General features: G+C 43.6%; 1 protein-coding gene across 1 annotated transcript in view; it reads right to left on the reverse strand.

Moving 5' to 3' along the window:
• Positions 1-20,385, reverse strand: part of PIK3AP1 (phosphoinositide-3-kinase adaptor protein 1) — a 122,647-nt gene that overhangs the window by 30,292 nt on the left and 71,970 nt on the right. Inside the window, 2 exon segments of the mRNA XM_047761949.1 lie at positions 1,043-1,240; positions 5,647-5,742. Coding sequence (XP_047617905.1) covers positions 1,043-1,240; positions 5,647-5,742 — 294 coding nt within the window.

A 20,385-nucleotide genomic window follows, 5' to 3' on the forward strand; every position in this document is an offset into this window, starting at 1 on the left:
AATCACCTGTGTCCCTGTCCCAACTACCACCCCCATAATGAGCCAGGCCAACAACACCCTCTCCCTGCCCCTGCCAGTTAGGCATTATTAATAGACATTTGCATGCTTCTACATTTGGGTCCCCTTAGAAGCAGACCTTGGGACAAGGATGGAAAGACAAGTGGTCTACGTGAGAGGTGATGGAGGCAAGACAGGGAAGTGGATAAAGCAATAAGCGGTGGGTTATCCAGTAAGCCACCACGATGAGCAAGCCAGGGAGCTCTGGAAGGCAACATAGAACATGCACCTCAGAGTTCTCCCGGTAGAGAAGCAAGCAATTTAGGTTCTTAGCCACCAACCCGACTCAGTCAGTGGCTGAGGGCTGCATCCAGGGGTGATATGATCTTCCAACTCTTCCAGCCTGACATGCCAGGGAAAGCTACCAGGCTAAGAAACACAGGGTTTGTCCAGTGGGCACAGAAATATAAAGAGCTGGGGGATGTGAACAGGGCACCAATAGTGTCTGCTACACATGCCAAAGGGATGGCAAACCCCTGAGCACTGAGGGCACTTGGCAATACGTAATATCCCTCCACTGTATTTCTACCCAACTTTAGGGTTTCCAGATGTAACAAGCCAATACCAAAACTGAAAAGAGAGTACAACATGTGGGGACAATTTACTCTAAAAAATTATTCACTATTTATCTGAAATTCATACTTAACTAGGCGTGCACTACTTTATTTGACAACCCCAGCCCAATTGCCTGCGGCTCTGGTTGAGGGCTATGTTCCTCAGATTACGACTTTTTGCCATACTTTCTACAACCTGCTTATGCTATTAAAATTGGAATGGAGGTCAGGTGCACAAATCTGGTAATTCTTATACTCTACAGTCTAGCTCCAGGATCTGCCCCAAGCTCTGACTCCATCTCCTGGGGCTGGCTGGAGACCTTTCTGAAGGGGATAGCATCCAAGCAATGGTTCAGAAGGTAAAAGATCCAGGGAATTCCTGCTGAGAGGCTCTGAAGACCCCCCTGGGCATCATTCCCTGCCACACTTGCCTTTAGAAATGTATGGTTCATTGTCAGAAAACTGGTGAGTGCTGGAAGCACTGGCCTCTGGCCTTGGCACTGGGACAGGGGGCCTGCTGGCTAGGTCCACGGAAAAGGCCTCATCATCATCCACTGTGTGATAAACATCTTCTTCCTGGCCAAGATGGTGCGCATCCCTCTCCAGACTGGCCACTCCCACGCTGTTGCCTAGAAACACAGAGAAGGGCAATTGAAAGCAAGTGTCAAATCCTGGGACACCTGAGCCCTATGGCCCACCTCCATGGGATCCAGTCCTATCCATCAGCAAGCTGGCAGACTCCACATCCGACAGGGCCCATCAGTCAACCAGCTAGGGGCCAGCCCCACCTACTACCACACCCACGGTCATCAGCCCTGCACAACAGAAAGGCCCATGTACCCCCATGTAGGGGGCACCACTCTAGCTCTGGTAGCCAGAGGGGAATATGCTACTGGGCCCACAGGACATCTCCTACATAAGGCCACTTCTCCAAGACTGGGAGATATAACAAAGCTACCAAACACATAGAAATTGAAACAGAGAATTAGGCAAAATGAAAGAGAGAGAGAAATCTATTCCAAACAAAGGAACAAGAAAAACTCCAGAAGAACTGAGTAAAGTGGACATACGCAATCTACCTGATAGAGTTCAAGGTAATGATCACAAAGATGCTCAGGGAACTCAGGAGAAGAACAGACGGACACGGCAAGAGGTTTAACAATGAGTTAAAAAATAGAAAGAAGAAAGAAGTAGATTCGAAGAATATAATAACCGAAAGGTTAACGCCCACTCGAAGGAATCAACAGTAGACGAGATGATAACAGAGAAACAGATCGATGAACCGGAAGACAGAGTAATAAAAATCACTCCAGCTGAACAGAAAAAAAAAAAAAGAATTTTAAAAAGTAAGGACACTTGGGAGTTCCCGTCGTGGCGCAGTGGTTAACGAATCCGACTAGGAACCATGAGGTTGCTAGTTCGATCCCTGGCCTTGCTCAGTGGGTTAACGATCCGGCATTGCCGTGAGCTGTGGTGTAGGTTGCAGATGCGGCTCGGATCCAGCGTTGCTGTGGCCCTGGTGTAGGCCAGCGGCTTCAGCTCCGATTAGACCCCTAGCCTGGGAACTTCCATATGCCGTGGGAGCGGCCCAAGAAATGGCAAAAAGACAAAAAAAAAAAAAAAAGTAAGGACAGTTTAGGAGATCTCTGAGACAACAACGAGCAGACTAATGTTCATATTATTGGGGTCCAAGAAGGAGAAAAAGGAACAAAGGGACAGAGAACATATTTGAAGAATTAATAGTTGAAAAGTTCCTTCACCTGGGAAAGGAAGCAAATATCCAGGCCTAGGAAGCATAGAATCCCAAACAAGACCAACACAAAGAGGTCCACACCAAGATGCATTGTAATTAAAAGGGTAAAAATTAAAGATATAGAGAGAATATTAAAAGCAGCAAGGGAAAGCAACTAGTCATCAAAAAGGCAATAAAAAACAAGTGTTGGCAAGGAAGTGAGGAAATGAAAACTTTAGCACTGTTAGTGGGAATGAAATGAGTGCAGTTACTTTGGAAAAGAGTATGGAGGCGCCTTAAAAAATTAAAAATAGAACTACCATATGATCCAGCAGTTTCACTTTTGGGTATTTATCAGAAAAAAACCCCACAATACTAATTCAGAAACATACATGCACTCCAATATTCATTGCAGTACTATAAACAATAGCCAAGATATGGAAGCAACTTAAATGTCCATCAGTGGGTGAAAAGATAAAGAAGATGTGGCATATACATACAATGGAATATTACCAAGTCATAAAAAAGAATGAAATCTTACTCTTTGTGATAACATGGATGGACCTAGCAAGTATTATGCTAAGTGAAATAAGTCAGATAGAGAAAGACAAATACCGTATGATTTCACTTACATGTGGAATCTGAAAAACAAAACAAATGAACAAACATAATAAAACAGAAACACACTCATAGATACAGAGAACAAACACGTGGTTGTCAGAGGGGAGATGGGTAGGGGAGAAAAAGAGGAAAAAAAAGGTAACTATGTGAGGTAATAAATGCTAATTAGCTTGACTGTGGTGATCCTTTTACAATGTATAGTCATATGAAGCCATCACATTGTATTCCTTAAATATATACAATTTTTGTTAAGTTTACCTCAATAAAACTGACAAAAGTTTTTTTTTTTTAAAGAAAGCAGTGGTCAAATGAACTGGGTTATTGCCAGTCATCAAGCAGAGAGGGTGACCACACCTTATTTGCATAGTCCTGCCTTTTGGCAAAGGGCTTTTCCCTTTTCTTCTGTACCATCTGCTGAGAACTCCATGCAAAGCAACTGAGAAAACATTGATGTCACCTTCATTTGCCACCCATCGGTGCAGGAAAAGAAAGTGAGCACTAGGCTCTATCATCTCAGTTTTACAGTCGGGATTCAGTTGTTCATCCCACTAGAAGTAGTGAAAAGACAGCTCAGTCCCCAAAGCCAAAGGATGCTTGGCGCCACCCTCTGGTGCCTGGGCTACAGGGTGAGAGTGGACTGGAACCCTCACCCGCAACGACTCCTCACCCTCATCCTCAGCATCAAAATGACTATAGCAAATCCTCCCTGAGGGATTTGCCAAGTGCTCTTCCAAGTGTATTATCCGCATCATTTCCTTTGATCGTATAATGCAGTGGAGTAACTACAATCATTAATCTCATTTTGCAGATGAAGAAACCGGGGGCTTGCACATTTAAGTAACTTGCCCAAAGTCACTTAGAGCCAGACGGGGGAAGCTGGCTCCAACGCCTGTGCTCTTTGCTTCCTTGATCTACTGCTTCTTTTGCAACTTTTGACCCATTCTGCTCCCCGCTGACCAAAAAGACTTAGGACAGAAGCTTGTCTCCCACCCTCTATCCCTAGAGTCCCATAGCCCTCAGATCTGCACTGCCTCCTTCCTGGTTACAGGCTGCAATGCTCTGTGCTGGGACCTGACCACACTATCCCTGTGGCTTCAAGACCTGCCTTTGTACACACACATACACACAAACACACACATGCATACACACACGTGTCCACACACACACACACAAAAGCTGTGTGACCTTGGGTATGTTATATAACCTCTCTGAATCTGATTTCCTTCTGAGAGCTACTCACAGGAGTACTGTGAGGACAAAATGAAATAATAGAGGAATAGCTCAGTGCCTGCAAATAGTAGGTGCTTTCCTCTGCCCCCTTCTTCTCTTTAGCACCAGGCAGTCAACGAATCTTTATTAAACGACTATTTAAGACACAGGAATGAAGAAAGCTTGGGCCTTCTTTCTATGAGACTTCCAAACCAATAGTTTATTGGGAGTTTTTTCATTGCATCTTTTCTGAGCTGTAAAAAGAATGCTCTTGGCTTCCCTGTGTCCTGGGTTGAGATGCCTGACCAAGGGGGTCCCAACTCATCAAACGGCTCTGAGTTCCAAGGCTCTGCCCCCAAAGAAGTTTCCATTTCGTAGGAAAGCCCCATTATGTCCATCTTTGAACATCCTGTACAGGGCATGAAGAAATTCTGGCAAGGTATTTCTGACGTTAACAAAACGAAGTGTCCTGGGAGTGCTGGCTACCCTACAGGATGACGGGGATCCCGGCACCTCCTGTCTCACATGCACAAAAGTACTGAATTCTGCCCTTCAAGTACAAAAGCAGCCACAGGCAATGTGAAAGGAACAGGCACAATGTGTTGCAATAAAAGTTTATCTACAAAAACAGTCAGCTGGCCAGGCTGTTGTTACCTATCGCTGCTGAGAACTTCTCTTTCCTCTTTACCGTCAAAACTACTTTTCCCATCCTCTTGTCACCCTGCTTTACCAACAGCCCCGCCCATAAAGTGTAAATGACTGGACAGAGTTAAGGAATTACCCATACAATTTAACACTCTCTACCTGTGAAAGCTTCATTGATAATAACAATAACAGTAAGGAATGTTTATATCTTGTTACATACCTGGTCCTGTTCTGATGCCTAATGTACAAGAAATGACATGATTCTCACAATATTCATCTCATCTTACAACTGAGGCAACTAAGACCCAGAGGAATGACTTGAGTGACTTGTCCAAGGTTTTCCAGGGAACTGAAGTGGGAACTGGGTACTTACCAGAGTCTGTGTTCTTAATCACTATGTAATACAGCCTCAACTTAATAATACCTGTGTATGCCGCCTGCTCCCACATTTTATCTTCCTTCGCCAGAAAGGAAAGTCGCTTTAGGGTACTGATTATATCTTATTTTCCTTTGTGTCCCCCAGCCCAACATCCAAAATAGCGCTTGGCTCATAGGAGGTACTCATTAAAATTTGATCAAATAAAAATAAACAGGTGCATTTAAAACGGGATCTTGCTGAAGGCAACTTGTTTACCCAAAGGAGTGGCTCCAAGGGTGGGAACTTCTGGCCCACTTGTAATAGTCTGATGGAGGGGCTCATGGGAGTAGAATACCTTCAATCACGCCATTTGCCATGTATGCAGAGGGAGCAACCCTCATACGGAACCAGGCAATGTCTTACATTTGTTTCCCCTCTTCTCTGTTTCTCTGCCCACTGCTACAACTTACCTTCTAAAAACTTGCGGATCATAGAGTCCTTAGTGGTCCGAGAGTAACTGTCTCCAGCCATTGGATTAGATGTACTGGCCTGAAGCATTTCAACATCTAGAAGGAAAAGGAGACTGAGTGTGTATGTCGTTCTTGTACACAGGCAAGGATATTTTACAGATGGAGATACAAGGTTTGACAAATCAAGAGATCTTGAATCAAGAGATTCAAAAATTCATTAAAACCATCCATCTACTCACCCACACATCTAACTATCTATGCATCCATACATAGATCCACGTGTCCACCCATCCAATTAGCTATCTGCTCAATAAGGACACTCAGTAAGCGTGTGGTATAAAGGAGAGCAACATTCACAACCTTCGGTCTCTTTCCTGGACCACAAGACTCGAAAGGTACAGATGTGCTTATCTGCGTTTGAAAGATGGGGCTTAATTTTTTTTTTGGTCTTTTTTTTTTGCCGTTTCCTGGGCCACTCCCTCGGCATATGGAGGTTCCCAGGCTAGAGGTTGAATTGGAGTTGTAGCCACCGGCCTACACCAGAGCCACAGCAACGCAGGATCCGAGCCACGTCTGCGACCTACACCACAGCTCAAGGCAACACCGGATCGTTAACCCACTGAGCAAGGGCAGGGATCGAACCCGCAACCTCATGGTTCCTAGTCGGATTCATCAACCACTGCGCCACGACGGGAACTCCCAGATGGGGCTTAATTTTTAAATCCATATATATGCAGCCTTCTTCATATCATCAACAAGAAAAAAATAATTGGAAACAGGGACAAAAAGAATAAGCTGTAATTTATTTAAACCATGAGCAATTTTGCAACAGATAAAAAGAATGCATTGAAACTACTCTATCAACATAGCACCATCTCAAAAAACATAACAACTAGAACTCCATTTTTAGGTCATCCATGTAATTGGTCATTTACAAGGAAGAAGCACACAGACCTGGGTTTTCACTAATAAGCATAAACCCATGGAGACCAAAACTGTGTTTGAAAACCATTTAATCACCACAGCAGATTCTATTCAAACCTGAGTAACCAACAGTGACTATTACTTTATGGCTCCGAAGCACTTTGGGAGCAAAATTTCAGTCTTGTGTTAAAAGAACAGCTTCAATGTTATCAAGAGGTAGCATTCAGTGAGTCATATCATGTAATTACTGGGGACTTGTTTGCTTCGGCCAAATATGTAGTTTGAAGTCAAATAGTATACTTTGGGGAAAAAATCATTTGCATTTAATCAGTATACACAGATACACTATTTTCTTACTACTTTGATCTTTGGGGACCAGTTAAATAGAATCTGGTGAATTCGTCTGCAGAGTTTATGTTTATACCTCACTTCTCAAGAATATCGGTTGAAAAGAGGTCATGGTCATAAAGTTATGTTAATGAAGTTCACATGATATAATCCTAATTTTGAAACAAACTATTTGTGTGTACATAGAAAAAAAGGTCTGGAAAGAAATACAACAAAATGCATATAGTCACTATTTCTGAAGCCATACAGATAGATTGTAGACATTTCAGATCATAGACATTTTATTTTCTATTTTCTACTTTTGTCTTCCAAATCATCTACAGTGGCTTGTGCTGCATTCATATATGAAAAAAACCCTACTGACATTTTTTTTAAGGCCTAAGTAATTATGATCAAGTATGTACAATTAGACTCCAAAAGCAAAAATAATTTCAGGTTACGACAAAGTGATTGTTACTGCTGTGGTGATTAAATGGTTTTCACACAGAGTTTTGGTCTCCATGGGTTTATGCTTATGCTCACCTGTCATGACCAGATTGATTGAGTTTTTTAATTATAAAAAATTCTGATTTTTAAACTTTCCAGTGACCAGATATTACTTATTACACAGGCTAGCTCTTACTGGACTTTGTTTTAAACTTTGATAATCCTTTGATACTCAAAATATAAATTTTGCGACCATTAAAAAAATACATAATGTTGTTTATGAAAGTTGCCCACTGGTGTTTGCACCATGAAATAGTTTATATGAGTTTTAAGGCCTAGAAAATCATACTACATTTTGTTTATAAATTCATAAATACATAGTAAACATATGAAAACATGCTGATATACTGGGAAGAGTAAATGTTGAATTCATGGTTGTGGTTAGCTCTGGGGAGGGAGGGAGGATAATTAGATTCCAGAGGGGATTCACAGGTGGCTATAACATGTTATTAAAAAAAAAAAAGATATGAAGCAAAATAAAAAAGAAATATTCTTTTTGAATCATAATCTACAAGAAATATACTTTCAAAAATTAATGTGCTATCTTTGTCCTCGAAGAGAGAAAAATAAGATTATATTTTTTGTATTCTTATACCGTGTAAAAAGAAACTCGAAGGAGATATACGAAATTAAGATCAGTGGTTTCCAAGGAGCTAGAAAGATGCTGGACAAGGACTGGAGAAAGGTTTTTTTCACTGTTTGTCTCTTTAGATTTCAATTTTTTAGCCTATTGAAAAAATAATGGAAAGAAATCCAGGGCTATGATCATGTTTGTGTCACCTTAACTATTATCCACCCCCCCCCAAAAAAAAGAAAGAAAAAACAATTTCTTTTTTCTACCTGTTCAGTTTAATGTTTCTTGAAACAGTGGAGACTTTGCATTGAATATAACGTACCCTGATCCCCTCTGGTCCAAAGCCCTCTGATTTCAAATGATGAAACTGTTGATTCAGTGAACCTCTCTTATCAACACTGAAGTCTGTAAACTTCGGAGATTTGCGTGATTTACTGACCTTGAAACATACCTAGAGGTGTTTCACTTTTAAAAATAAATTTCTGGTAAGAATTCACACTTAATTCATTCCTTAAGAATTCTAGACCAGAAAAATTCCACTTATTTGAAATTTTCTATTTAGATTGCTTAATTGTGGTTTTATGGAACATTTTGCCCCTGGAGCTAGAAAACTGAGGAGAAAGATGTATGCTACAGGGGTGCCCTGCTGGGAGCAGGACCCTCCTCATCCCGTCTGGGATCAGTATCTAGACTCCTACCTACAAACAGAAAAAGAACCTTAGGGGGGAAACTAGTGAATCTGAACAAAGTCTGGAGGTCAGTTAGTGGGACTGCACCAATGTTTATTTCTCGGCTTTAGTATTTGTATCACGGTTATGTAAGATAACTGGAACCTGGGTGAAAGGTATACAGAAAGGTTAGCATTTTTGGAACTTTTCTCTAAGTCTAAAAATAGTTCAAAAGGTTTTGGTGGTGGTGGTGGTGGTGGTTTTTTTTTTTTTTCCTTTTGTTTAATTTTTCTTGTTTAAGAAGAAGAAGGGGAAGGAAGGGAAGGAGATAAGAAAAGGAGAGAAAGAACAGCAACAGCAAAACAAAAGAAGCATAACCCTGGGAATGACTTAATGCTGAGCCTTTCCTGTCCACCTACACTATCGAGTCACCTTCCAGTGACACTATTGAGCCATGCGCCATGTATGATGATGAAGACAGGGCAAATGAGACACCTGCGACAAACAGCTCCTTTGACTCTATAGTCACACCTTAACTGGTGTCGAAATGCATGATTTTGGAAATGAACAAACTAGGATCTGCTAAATGTCAGTCCTGTGACCTTTGTAGAATTTCTTTTCCTCCTTGAGGCACCCTAGAAGGATAGTGGGAGGCTTGGGCACTAGGGTCAAAATGCATAGGTTCCAATTATGATTCTTCTCCTTCTGACTGTAGGACTGCCACACTCACCTGTCCAACCGGCTTTTTTTTTTTTTTTTTTGGCTGCAATCACACATATGGAAGTTCTAGGGCCAGGGATCCAATCTGAGCCAACAGCTGCAGCAATGCCAGATCCTTAACCTGCTGTGCCACAGCAGGAATGCCCCAACTGATTTTCAGATCCAATTTTTTAGATCCAATTGATCATTCAGCCTTGCAAGATGACTATGGGCCATGATGGTCTACTCAGAAGGATGGAGAATACAGGCCAAAAGGACAGTGCCAAGCGGCCTTCCTCACCTAGGGCAGCCTGCATGCAGTCCTGCAGCTCTCATGCAAGGAGATCAGCTCCATATCATGCAGGTGGAGGCGCTGCCTTGGTGCCTCACAGGAGCAGCACTTCTCAACTCTAGAGTTCTGTTTGCAACTCCTGAGGCATAGGTTCCAGGGTCCCCGTAAGAGGCATCCAGAGTTATTGCCCTCAGGGAAGCCCACAGTATGGTGTCCCTTTCAGGTATCTGTAGTTTATATACAGCTCCTCCCAGTTTCAAATGCAATTTAGCAACCAATTAAGAGCCATTTTTATCATAGGCAATGTTGCCTAGAGACATAGTTGACTATGGCTCTTATCAGGTAACCAGGGTAACAGAGAGGAAGTCAACAAAGGTCAAATTCTCCTGCAGAAAGGGGAAATGATGGCTGTTATATTAACTCTTTGCCCATAGTTTATCTTGGGCCAAGTTGTTTACATCCACTCAGCTTCTGTTTTCCTGTCTGTAAAATGGTAATAATAACAGTATGTATTGCATGGGTTTCTCCTGAGTATTGAATGAGAAGCACAGCAGCTAGCACATAGGAAGTGCTAATGAATGTTAGCTGCTACTATTACTATTATTGTTATCCCTATTAACTTTATTATTAAATTCTATAGCCAGCCTAATGTCTAAAACAGAGGAAATTTTTTTTTTTTTTAGGGCCACACTTGGGGCATGTGCAAATTGCCAGGTAGTTTTGGAAGTGAATTGGAGCTACAGCTGCCGACCTACGCCACAACAGCAACATGGGATCCAAGCCATGTCTGCAACCTACACCATAGCTCACTGAGTGAGGCCCGGGATTGAACCTACATCCTCATAGATACTAGTCAGATTTGTTTCCACTGAGCCATGATGGGAACTCTAAGAACAATTTTATTTATTATTATTATTTTTTTTGTCCTTTAGTTTTTCCTAGGGCTGCACCCATGGCATATGGAGGTTCCCAGGCTAGGGGTCCAATCGGAGCTGTAGCCACCAGCCTGCACCACAGCCACAGCAATGCCAGATCCAAGCCACGTCTGCGACTTCAACCACAGTCCATGGCAACACCAGATCCTTAACCCACTGAGCAAGGCCAGGGATCGAACCCACAACCTCATGGTTCCTAGTTGCATTCGCTAACAACTGAGCCATGACGGGAACTCCAAGAACATCTTTACAAAGAGGACTCCAAGTATACCTTTTTAGCAGTAACTTTATTTGTTTGAATTCAAGTCTCCTTTTCAGAGTAGTAAATGCCTATGGGTTAATTCTAATAGCTGGATACCTACACATATTTTCAAATAACATATGTATTACATTTCCTAATAAAGAATTACACCCAATCAATATTCTTATATTTGAATATACTTAAAGCACAGGGCTGGGGGATCTTAAGATAATAAATGCTAATTCTTTACCATAGAATTATGTGTGGAAATCTGACTTACAAACAAGGTTTGCCAGACAATTTCTTGGTCATGGCTCCTGAACACTAAGTGCTAGCTGGACAGAGCTGCAGGCTTCTTTCTTCCTCGGACAAGGTCTGCCGATGCAGTCCAGACCTGACCTGGAGGTCTCATGCCTGTTACTTTGTGCTTACCTGAGGCCCATCACATTCTTTATTAGAGGGCTCAGCAATGAGCACCAAGGGGAAATTCTAGACGCCCTCAATCCCTTCTGCCCCTACCTGGTACCATCGGGATCATAGGTAGAGGCTGATTGCAGGGACACAGCCTAAAGCCAGAGGAGCTGAGGCTTGGCTGGAAGAGCATGATGGGGGCAGGGGCACTGGGAAGGGGAGGGGGGCCTGTAGACACAGGAGAAAGCCTGGAAGTCAGTGGTAAAGGCCCTGACAAGGGCTGGAGCCAAGTGAATGGTATGCATTCAAGTGACAAACTTAAGTCAGAGAAACATGTCAACTGAGACTAGGTAAGCTATACAGATCTAGGATAACAGCTAGGATACCGGCTGCTGAGCATGATGGTTACTAACACGGACTTTAGTATAGAGACCTGGGTTCAAGCCGTGGCTCTGATTCTTAGTGGTTCTGTGTCCTTGGGCAAGTTACTTGCTATCACTAAGCTTCCATACCTCCATCTGTAAAATGGGTCTAGATAACAGTACCTACCTTAGAGGAAGACTATATGAACCAACTGAGATAATTAATGCTTTTAAATGTTTAGCAACAAGGAACTATTTCAATATCTTTCAATAACCTACAATGGAAAAGAATATTAAAAAGAACATATATTTATACACACACATAACTGAACCACTTTGCTGTACACCTGAAACAAACACAACATTGTAAATCAACTATGTTTCAAAAAAATTTTAAAAACAAGAAAAAAATGTCTAGTAACAGTGCCAGGTACTAAATATCAGTGATGACCATTATCATTATATTGGGGCAACTTAGATAGAATGTTAGTTTTCTACTGCTGTTGTAACAAATTACCACAAACTTAGTGACTTAAAGCAACATAAACTTATTTTACAGTTCTATAGTTCAGAAGTCTGATTTGGGTCCCACTAGGCTGAAATCAAGGTTACAGCAGGACTGAACTCCTTTCCAGGAGCTCTAAGGGAGGGAGGTTCTGTCTCCTCTCCCTTTCTAGCTTCTAGGGACCACCTGCATTCCTTGCCATGAGGCCCTCTTCTTCCATCTTCAAAGCCAGCAACGTCAGGCAGAAAGCTTAGCTGAACGAAGTCCTTCTCATGATGCCATCTCTGGCCTATCTTCTGATTCCTTCTTCTACTTTTAAGACCTTTGTGGTGGTATTGGACCCACCCCGATAAGCCAGGATATTCCCGTGACTTTAAGGCCAACTGATTAGCAACCTTAATTACATTGGCAACTTTATTTCCCCTTTGCCATGTAATCTAGGATATTCACAGGCTCAGGAGCATTGGTCTGCCTAAAGCAGATAAAACTAAAGGTCAGCACAGTCAGGCTGCCATGAATTTCCTTCCCATACGGGTCTGGCAAGGGGAGTAGGGCACAAGGGTCAGGGTGCACTCAAGTGAATCCATCATATCATTCCACACATGGACTCAGCAGCCCATGTAGGCTCAGGCCTCTATTGAGTCTCTAGATGTGCACGGCCTTAAATGAAAAAAATTTTTTCTTTCCATTTATATTTTAAATAAAATGATTATTTTTATACTGAATTGAACATAAATATCTTTGAATTAGACCAGGAGCAGTAGATACATACATTGGCCTCTATGTCCCTATTCATACTCAAGGCAAACATCACCAGTCAATCATGGCATTCTTTGTGGCCTCAGAATCCTTCTCAACACAGCTCTCCAGGCACACAATTACCAGCTGACTGACACTGGCACGTGAAATTATTTTTAAAACACTGGGTGCCATTGGTATATTAGTAAGTCCTAATAGTAGCAGATATTACTAATATTACTAATAATAAAGAAGAGAAAAGAAGGTGTACCTAGGTTGTTTGGAGTTAATGAGAGATAAAACCATCAAACTACATTTGATAACCCATGTGTACACAAATCCAGGCATAGTGGGAGTAACCTGTGAGTGACTGAAATACATAGAAAATTCGGGAGGTAGAGTCAGTTTCGGACAAAGAATATTTTGTAAAGGAAAGCAGAACAACAGGTCCCTGCATCCCTGGATGCTCAGGGTTTGTACCTCAGATTCTAAGCACTTAACCTTCACCTCGTCAGTTAAAAATAAATTGAAATGTGCTGGGGTTCCCGTCGTGGCGCAGTGGTTAACGAATCCGACTAGGAACCATGAGGTTGCAGGTTCGGTCCCTGCCCTTGCTCAGTGGGTTAACGATCTGGCGTTGCCGCGAGCTGTGGTGTAGGTTGCAGACGCGGCTCGGATCCCGCGTTGCTGTGGCTCTGGCGTAGGCTGGTGGCTACAGCTCCGATTCAACCCCTGGCCTGGGAACCTCCATATGCCGCGGGAGCGGCCCAAGAAATAGCAACAACAACAAAAAAGACAAAAGACAAAAAAAAAAAAGAAATGTGCTGAAACCTGTTGGTCTAAGGAAATAGTGAAAAGTTCTTTCATTTCATTGGAAAAAAAAAACAGAACAAAATAATAACAAGGAGACTCTGAGGCCAAAGTCTCCTTCTGGGAAAAGCCAGCTGCAGAGTTACACGGTGCTTTTTAACGGAGTCAATCCAAATGAAACCATTCCTGGGAAGAAAGAAGCCTGAACAGATGAGAGAAGGCAGGCAGGCACTTAATTAAAGGAAGGAGTCAAGAGCTATAATGAATTTTCAAAGGAGCTCATATGATACTCCCTATGGGACATGAATTGAGATCACAGGGGAATCTCCATCCAGATTATGTGTTGTTAATTTAATAGAAAACCTAATCTGAGTACATAATACAGTAAAATGTCAGATACTGAGAGACTATTCTGGAAAGGCTCTCAAAGCCTGAAAGCAACCCCAAAGAATTTTTCTCAGCAAGTGCTTTTGTGGCCAAAAAAAGAGCCTTAGAGCAAGGAGCAGGAGGGTAAAATGTTTGAAGAAAAGCTGAAACCTGATTGGTTCCATTTGCATGCAGGTGGAATGGAGTGCTTTGATTGATCATGTCAATAAGAAAGTCCACCCTTCGCATATCCTCATGGAGAGGTGATGAGAAGGAGAGAGAGACACATAGAGACAGAGAGGCAGAGACAGAGACATAGAGAAAGTCACACACATACAGAGGTTGTGGGGGGAGGGAGAAGGGGGAAGAAGGAGAGAGAGAATGAGAGAGAAAGACAGAGGGAGTTGGAGGAGGGGAAAGACAGAGCCATGGAGATAGAGAGAGGAGAGTGGCATCTGAAATTAGAGGGGCCAAGGAGGGACTGGCATTGGAAAAGAGAGTCTAAGCATGGAAGGGTTAGGAGAAGCCGCATGTTAAGGTTTGTGAATTTCTTAGCATTGCCTCAATGCGGTGCTCCTGGTAAGCACACAGACCGTCCGCCTTGCAGGAATCAGTCCATGGAATGAGTTCCTGGTAGGGTGCAGTGGGTACCAGGACTTGTTAAGTCACACCCCCCCCCAAACCTTTCTCCACTAGCTGCCCTCTTGAGAGCACTACATCCTTTTCCTCCACTGCACTGTCACAGTTTGTGGTTATATACTCAGTTTTGCAGTATCTTTGTTTACTCTCCAGCTGTCCCACTAGAAGGGAAGCTCTGGAAGGCAGAGATCATGCCCGCTTACGTACTGACTCCTTGTCACCTGACACAGTGACTTAAACACTCGAGGGAGTCAATAAATGTTGCTGAATGAATGAGTGACTGTGTGAATGAACAAACCAATGAGGAATAAGTAAATGATCACATGGATATGGAGGTCTTTGGGCTTTGTTAAAGAATCTGGGCATTTCCCCAGCTGAGAAAAGAGAAGAGCAATTCAGGAAGCATGAACAGCATGAGCAAACATGTGGACACAAAGACAAGGCAGTGAGAAGGGGCCAAAGATGTCCCACCCTCAGGGACATCTAACAGGTCTATCACCTATCGGGGAAGTAAAGTCTTTGCCTTGGAATGTCAACAAATGATTCTATACCACACATCTAAGATGACTTTTTTTTTTGTCTTTTCTGTCTTTTTAGGGCTGCACCCACGGCATATGGAGGTTCCCAGGCTAGGGGTCTAATCAGAGCTGTTGCTGCCGGCCTACAGCAAAGCCACAGCAATGCCAGATCCGAGCTGCGTCTGTGACCGCAGCTGCGTCTGCGTGGTTGACAGCTCATGGCAACCATGATCCTTAACCCATTGAGCGAGGCCAGGGATCGAACCCCCAACCTCATGGTTCCTAGTCGGATTCGTTTCCGCTGCACCACGACGGGGACTCCTAGGATGACTTCTTATCTTCTGGTAACACTCAAGTTCAAGAAATAATGGAGCACCTGCTGTCCAGCGTGTGGATGATACATACTTCCTAACTGAAGCAGGAGCAGGTAACCAGAGAAGCAGGTGCACAGCCGGAGTGCAAAGTGATGATGTGCATGCAGAGCCCTGAGGAAGGCATGACCTGCAGCTACGCAGGTGCAGAAGGGAGCAAGGTCTTTGCTGGTGGTGAGGATTTGATCTTACTAACTTGAGAATATTCAATCCAGCATGCTTTCACTAAGTGCCAATGTCCATAACACAGTTCTTTACATCTGGAGGAGGGAAAAGCTACAAAAATCAAGAAGTGCCTTGAGACTCCTTTTGCTTCACTGGGTCAGTTTCAGCCCAAGACAAGAGAGGAACAGCCCTGCCTCAGAGTGAGTTCCTTGCTATAAGACCTTGTGCCTTGCACCCAGCCCATAAGGCACTTTTTGGCCCCCAAGATGGACAGCAGGAGGATGGCACAGCCTCAGAGGCTGTGCAGGAAGAAAGACTCATGAGAGAAGAGCGTGCAGATGGGGAAGGCAGCATGTTCCAGAAGCAAATCAGTAACATGACAATTTTGCTTACAAATGGTCCCTCAGGTGAACTCAGACCTTACGTGGCTGGGCTATGAGGCCCTTTCCCGTGTGTGCCCAGCTATGCTCCCAGCTCAGGGGCGACCGAGCTTGCAGAGAGGGGCTGTAACTAGAGAGCTCAGGTAAAGAAAACACTGCGGGAGGTGATCTGTTACAAAGATGCCAGTTACCAAGGAGGTTGCTAAGGGAAGCCATCGAGTTAGCTGGGGCTAAGTGGGCTCTCCAATGTACACAAACTTGAGCCGCGGAACTGGGTGGAAGGAGCAGGGGCACGTTCAGCTCGAGGAGGTGGGATGGATTAGAGCGATAGGTGTGAGTTTAGTTTCTAGTAGTGAGTCCTCATACCTTTCTCCTTGTACTCCTCTCTCCTGATAGAGAAAGACGAGCCGCTGAGATACTGAAGCAGTGCTAAATCCACAAGAGGATCACCTTGGAAACAGCTGGACCAGGGCCACCCAGAAATGACTCCCAAGACCTGAGTACTCAGAGCCTCAGGAAGTGACCAATCACTGGTGAGGTTCTACACACAAAATGTATTACCTAAATCAAAGGCCCACCAGGCCCACCGTATCATTCTCCGAAGGCCAGGATTGAAGCAAAAGAAGGAAATGATAAAAAGACCAGGAGAGTGAAAACACCCAAAGAAAAGTGTGCCATGATTTTCATTTAGTGTTTGTATAAGCTTATCCTTAATAACATTTATTTCCTATATAGCAGAAAATGATGGTTTAAATCTGTAGGGGTCTGGAACAAAAAATTCTCAAGAGAATTGGGAGCAAAGTTGAAAGTCTGATTACAAAGACATGTAATTACCACCTGGTGGCAGCATATCTAAACTAAAGATTGTGAGTGTGAGAAGTGCGTGTGTGTGTGTGTGTGTGTGTGTGTGTGTGTGTGTGTGTGAAGTTCAAGGGAAGGACCATAAATTCTCAGGGTCAGAACCCAATGCTGCCCCCAGCCCCCTTTATTCAATCCAGGGAGTTCCCCTGACAACCTCCTACTAACTGATTGTTTGGGTTCCCTTTGGAGAAGGGAATCTCATTATTGTCCCTTTTTAAAAACTCAAGTCAGAAGGAGGCAGATTTGTCCCAACACAGTTAGATGACCTCCAAAGCAATGCTGAGGGGCTGGCCTAGAGTTTGTACTGTGTAATGTTTGTCCGGTGAGCAAACGAAGGAATGAGCGAGCGAGGAAGTTGGTGAGTGAACAAACATAGCTTAGTTTCCTTAATATGTTTACTTTCAGCCTCCAGGGTTGAATGGTAACAAAAGTGGGGCACTGATAACCTCGGATATTCAGATTTAGAAATAGCCCCCCTGTAAGTATCCATCCCAGGGCTGTCCAGGAAGGTCCTCTATCTCTGTGGGCAGTGGACAGATTTGACCCCTGGGAGTCTTCCAACTCGGATTCCTGATCCAGTTCTCTCTTGACAGGACTCAAGTAAGTTACTAAATCTTGGAACCTTAGCGATCTCCTTTCTAAAATGAAGATAACTCTAGGCACCAAGCCTCAGGATGATCGGATGAGATCACAGAGATGAAAGCAGTCTGCTGACCAGGAAGGGGCGGCAGATGTTCCCAGCGATTACTCTGCTGGATGGTGTTACAAATATGCATCTTAGGTATACCAGTTTGCCCTACTTATTTATGACCTAAACTGCCTTCTCCCCCAGAGAGTCACTGGTAGTATAATAAACGGTTCCTCCCCAAGTACAAGTTGCTGCTTCTTCTGGGACAGTAGGCAAATGGTCATTCTCAAGATTAAGCCCCAGAGAGAGAAACACAAGTCAAATAATGGCCAGGATGAGGGAATTCAGAGTTTATATGACCTGGCAAATGAAAAATGCAGTGGGTTTCCTTTTCCCATCCTCTAAACAGACCAATTCTCCAGCCTGACTGTCAGTGGCCTCCTTCTAGCTCCACAGCCACCAGAATCCCCCCAACTGCATGCCAACTGGTCACAAAGCAGGCAAGCTCCGTAGCCCTCCCCTGCCTTGGGAAGGGCTGGAGAGGTTCACTGCTCCCGCTGTGAGGGGCTCGGCAGACAGGAGTGATGGGACTGGCAGCTGTTAGCATTCCCCACCTCTGTGCACTGGGGAGGGGGTGGCATTTCATGAGCGGGAGCATCCTGGGGAATAACAAGTGTTAAGGCTCTCTGTCAACACTAAACTGCCAGTAAAGTGAGAGATTCTTTCATTGTCCAACTGCCCATAATAGGGCCAAAGGGCAGAAATGATAAAGCTTGGTCCCTGACTTCCCAAATGGGTACCAGTTGTTCTCCAAATGTTCTTTTGTGAATGCCTCTCTGTTCCACACTGAAAAGGACCATTTCTTCCCCTCTCCTCCCCCTGTCTCACCAACTCCCGGGAGAGGCAAGTAGCTGAAACACAGCTGTTCCAGAACGCTTATTGGGTACACGGAGAGATGGATGGATGCGTAAGGGCAGGGGGCGCCAGAGGCTGCTTTGTGAGCTAACATCTGGGCCACAGAAAGAGGAAGCATGGCTGTAGCTGCTAGATGGTTTTTCTGAAAGAAACCAGGACTAAAATTTGTGGTGTTAGAGGGAAATTTCAGGCCCAGAATGAAGATGATGGTCCTAGAGACAGAGAGACCCGGGTTCAAAACTGGGCTCTATCCCTTATTAACTGTGAGACTTTGGGAAAGTTGCTTAACCTCTCTGTGCCTCACTTTCCTCATTTGTAAAGTGCAGGCTAAGAAAAGCATCCTTGTACGGTCCCTCTGAGGATACAGTGACATGGAGGATGTGGATGGTAGGGGTGATGCCTTCTTTCCTCACCTCCCTACCGGGTCACTGCTCACTGAGGAGGAGCTCCCACCAGCACTTCCATTCCTCCCAGTTAGGTGCTGGGCAAGAGCTTCCACTGCTCTTTCCCCCTTTCCCTCCCTCCCCAAGAGAAGCAGCCAATCTGACTGGCAAGCACCTCGCAAACACTGGACCATAGCTTCTAAGTGCTGGGGTGGCAGTATCAAAGGCCCTGCTGGTGTCAGGGTTCACCTCTGGTCCCCCGACCTGCCTGCATCTCTTGCTCCAAAGCATTCTCTTGATGCCCGCTTTTCTATTCATGGATGGGAAAATCAGGCCCACCTCCCCACTGTCTTCTTCTCAGGCTGAAAGTTGGCAATACCCAATCTAGCCCATTCCAGAAAGTCCTCCATCAATAAAAGTGATGGATGCGTTGATGGTTATTTGTCTTGTCTTTCTTGACTTGATTAATTAGACCAGAAGGAAGGAGAGCAAAGCTGTAGGCAATGTTTCAGAGCTCTTAGCATCTGACGGTAAATGGTGGTAACATATAAAGAAGGCTCTTAGAGGGCCCGTTGCGTAGTCCTACTTCAGTTCTGACCCGTGCATTGTAATCCAATGTTTAAACCAGTGGTTCTCGGGGGAGCGGCACTGCCCTCTAGAGGGCGTTTGGAAAAAACCTAGGAGGGTATTTTGGGCTGTCACCTTGATGTAGGGAGGCTACTTGCATTGAGCAGAAGGGAGAAAGATGTTAGACATCCTTCTTTGTGGGGAATAGCCCCGTTTTATGTCCCTCTTGACTTTTAAATATTTACTAGACACACATATAGATTAAAAAACTGCTTATTATATGTATTTGTACATATACATTTGTACTTATCTGTTTATATGCATATGCATGTGTATATACTTTTTAAAATTTAAATCAGCAAGTATCAGGAAAAATATGGGCAAAAATACCCACCAAACTATTATGTATGTTATACTGGTTGGTTGAGTGGACTTTTAATAACTCGGTTATACAGTTTTATTTTGTTTCAAATTTTTGTAAGAATGTATTACTTTTGCTATTGAAAAAAAATGATTAAGATCACCAAAAATGGGCAAAATTTGGTAAGCAATTTACTAAAAAAATCATGTCCTGGAGATATGGTATTTTGGCAATAATTTTATTATATAGTAACCCAATAAAATCAGCTTATTAAAAAACCTTGTTTATAATTTTCTTAGTCTAGACACTAAGCTGCTCCATTTACACATACAACTTACATTTTTGCATGGTTTTGATTTACACTGAGTTTTTCAGGAATTCAACTGCTATGAAAATGGAAAGGAGTGTGAGGAATCGCTGGCCATTTAGGAAGATCCAGGCGCTGATGCCAACACTGCCAGCAGTATCCAAGTCACCGACACAATAAACGTGTCAGCTCGTGTTGGAGGCCATGACATTGGCAGTGATTCTGAGTGTGGGTGACTGCATCCAAGAAACCTTGGTGTTTTGCAACCCTTATTTCATTATGTCC

Source organism: Phacochoerus africanus, chromosome 15 (assembly GCF_016906955.1).
Source record: "Phacochoerus africanus isolate WHEZ1 chromosome 15, ROS_Pafr_v1, whole genome shotgun sequence".
Classification (NCBI taxonomy): domain Eukaryota; kingdom Metazoa; phylum Chordata; class Mammalia; order Artiodactyla; family Suidae; genus Phacochoerus; species Phacochoerus africanus.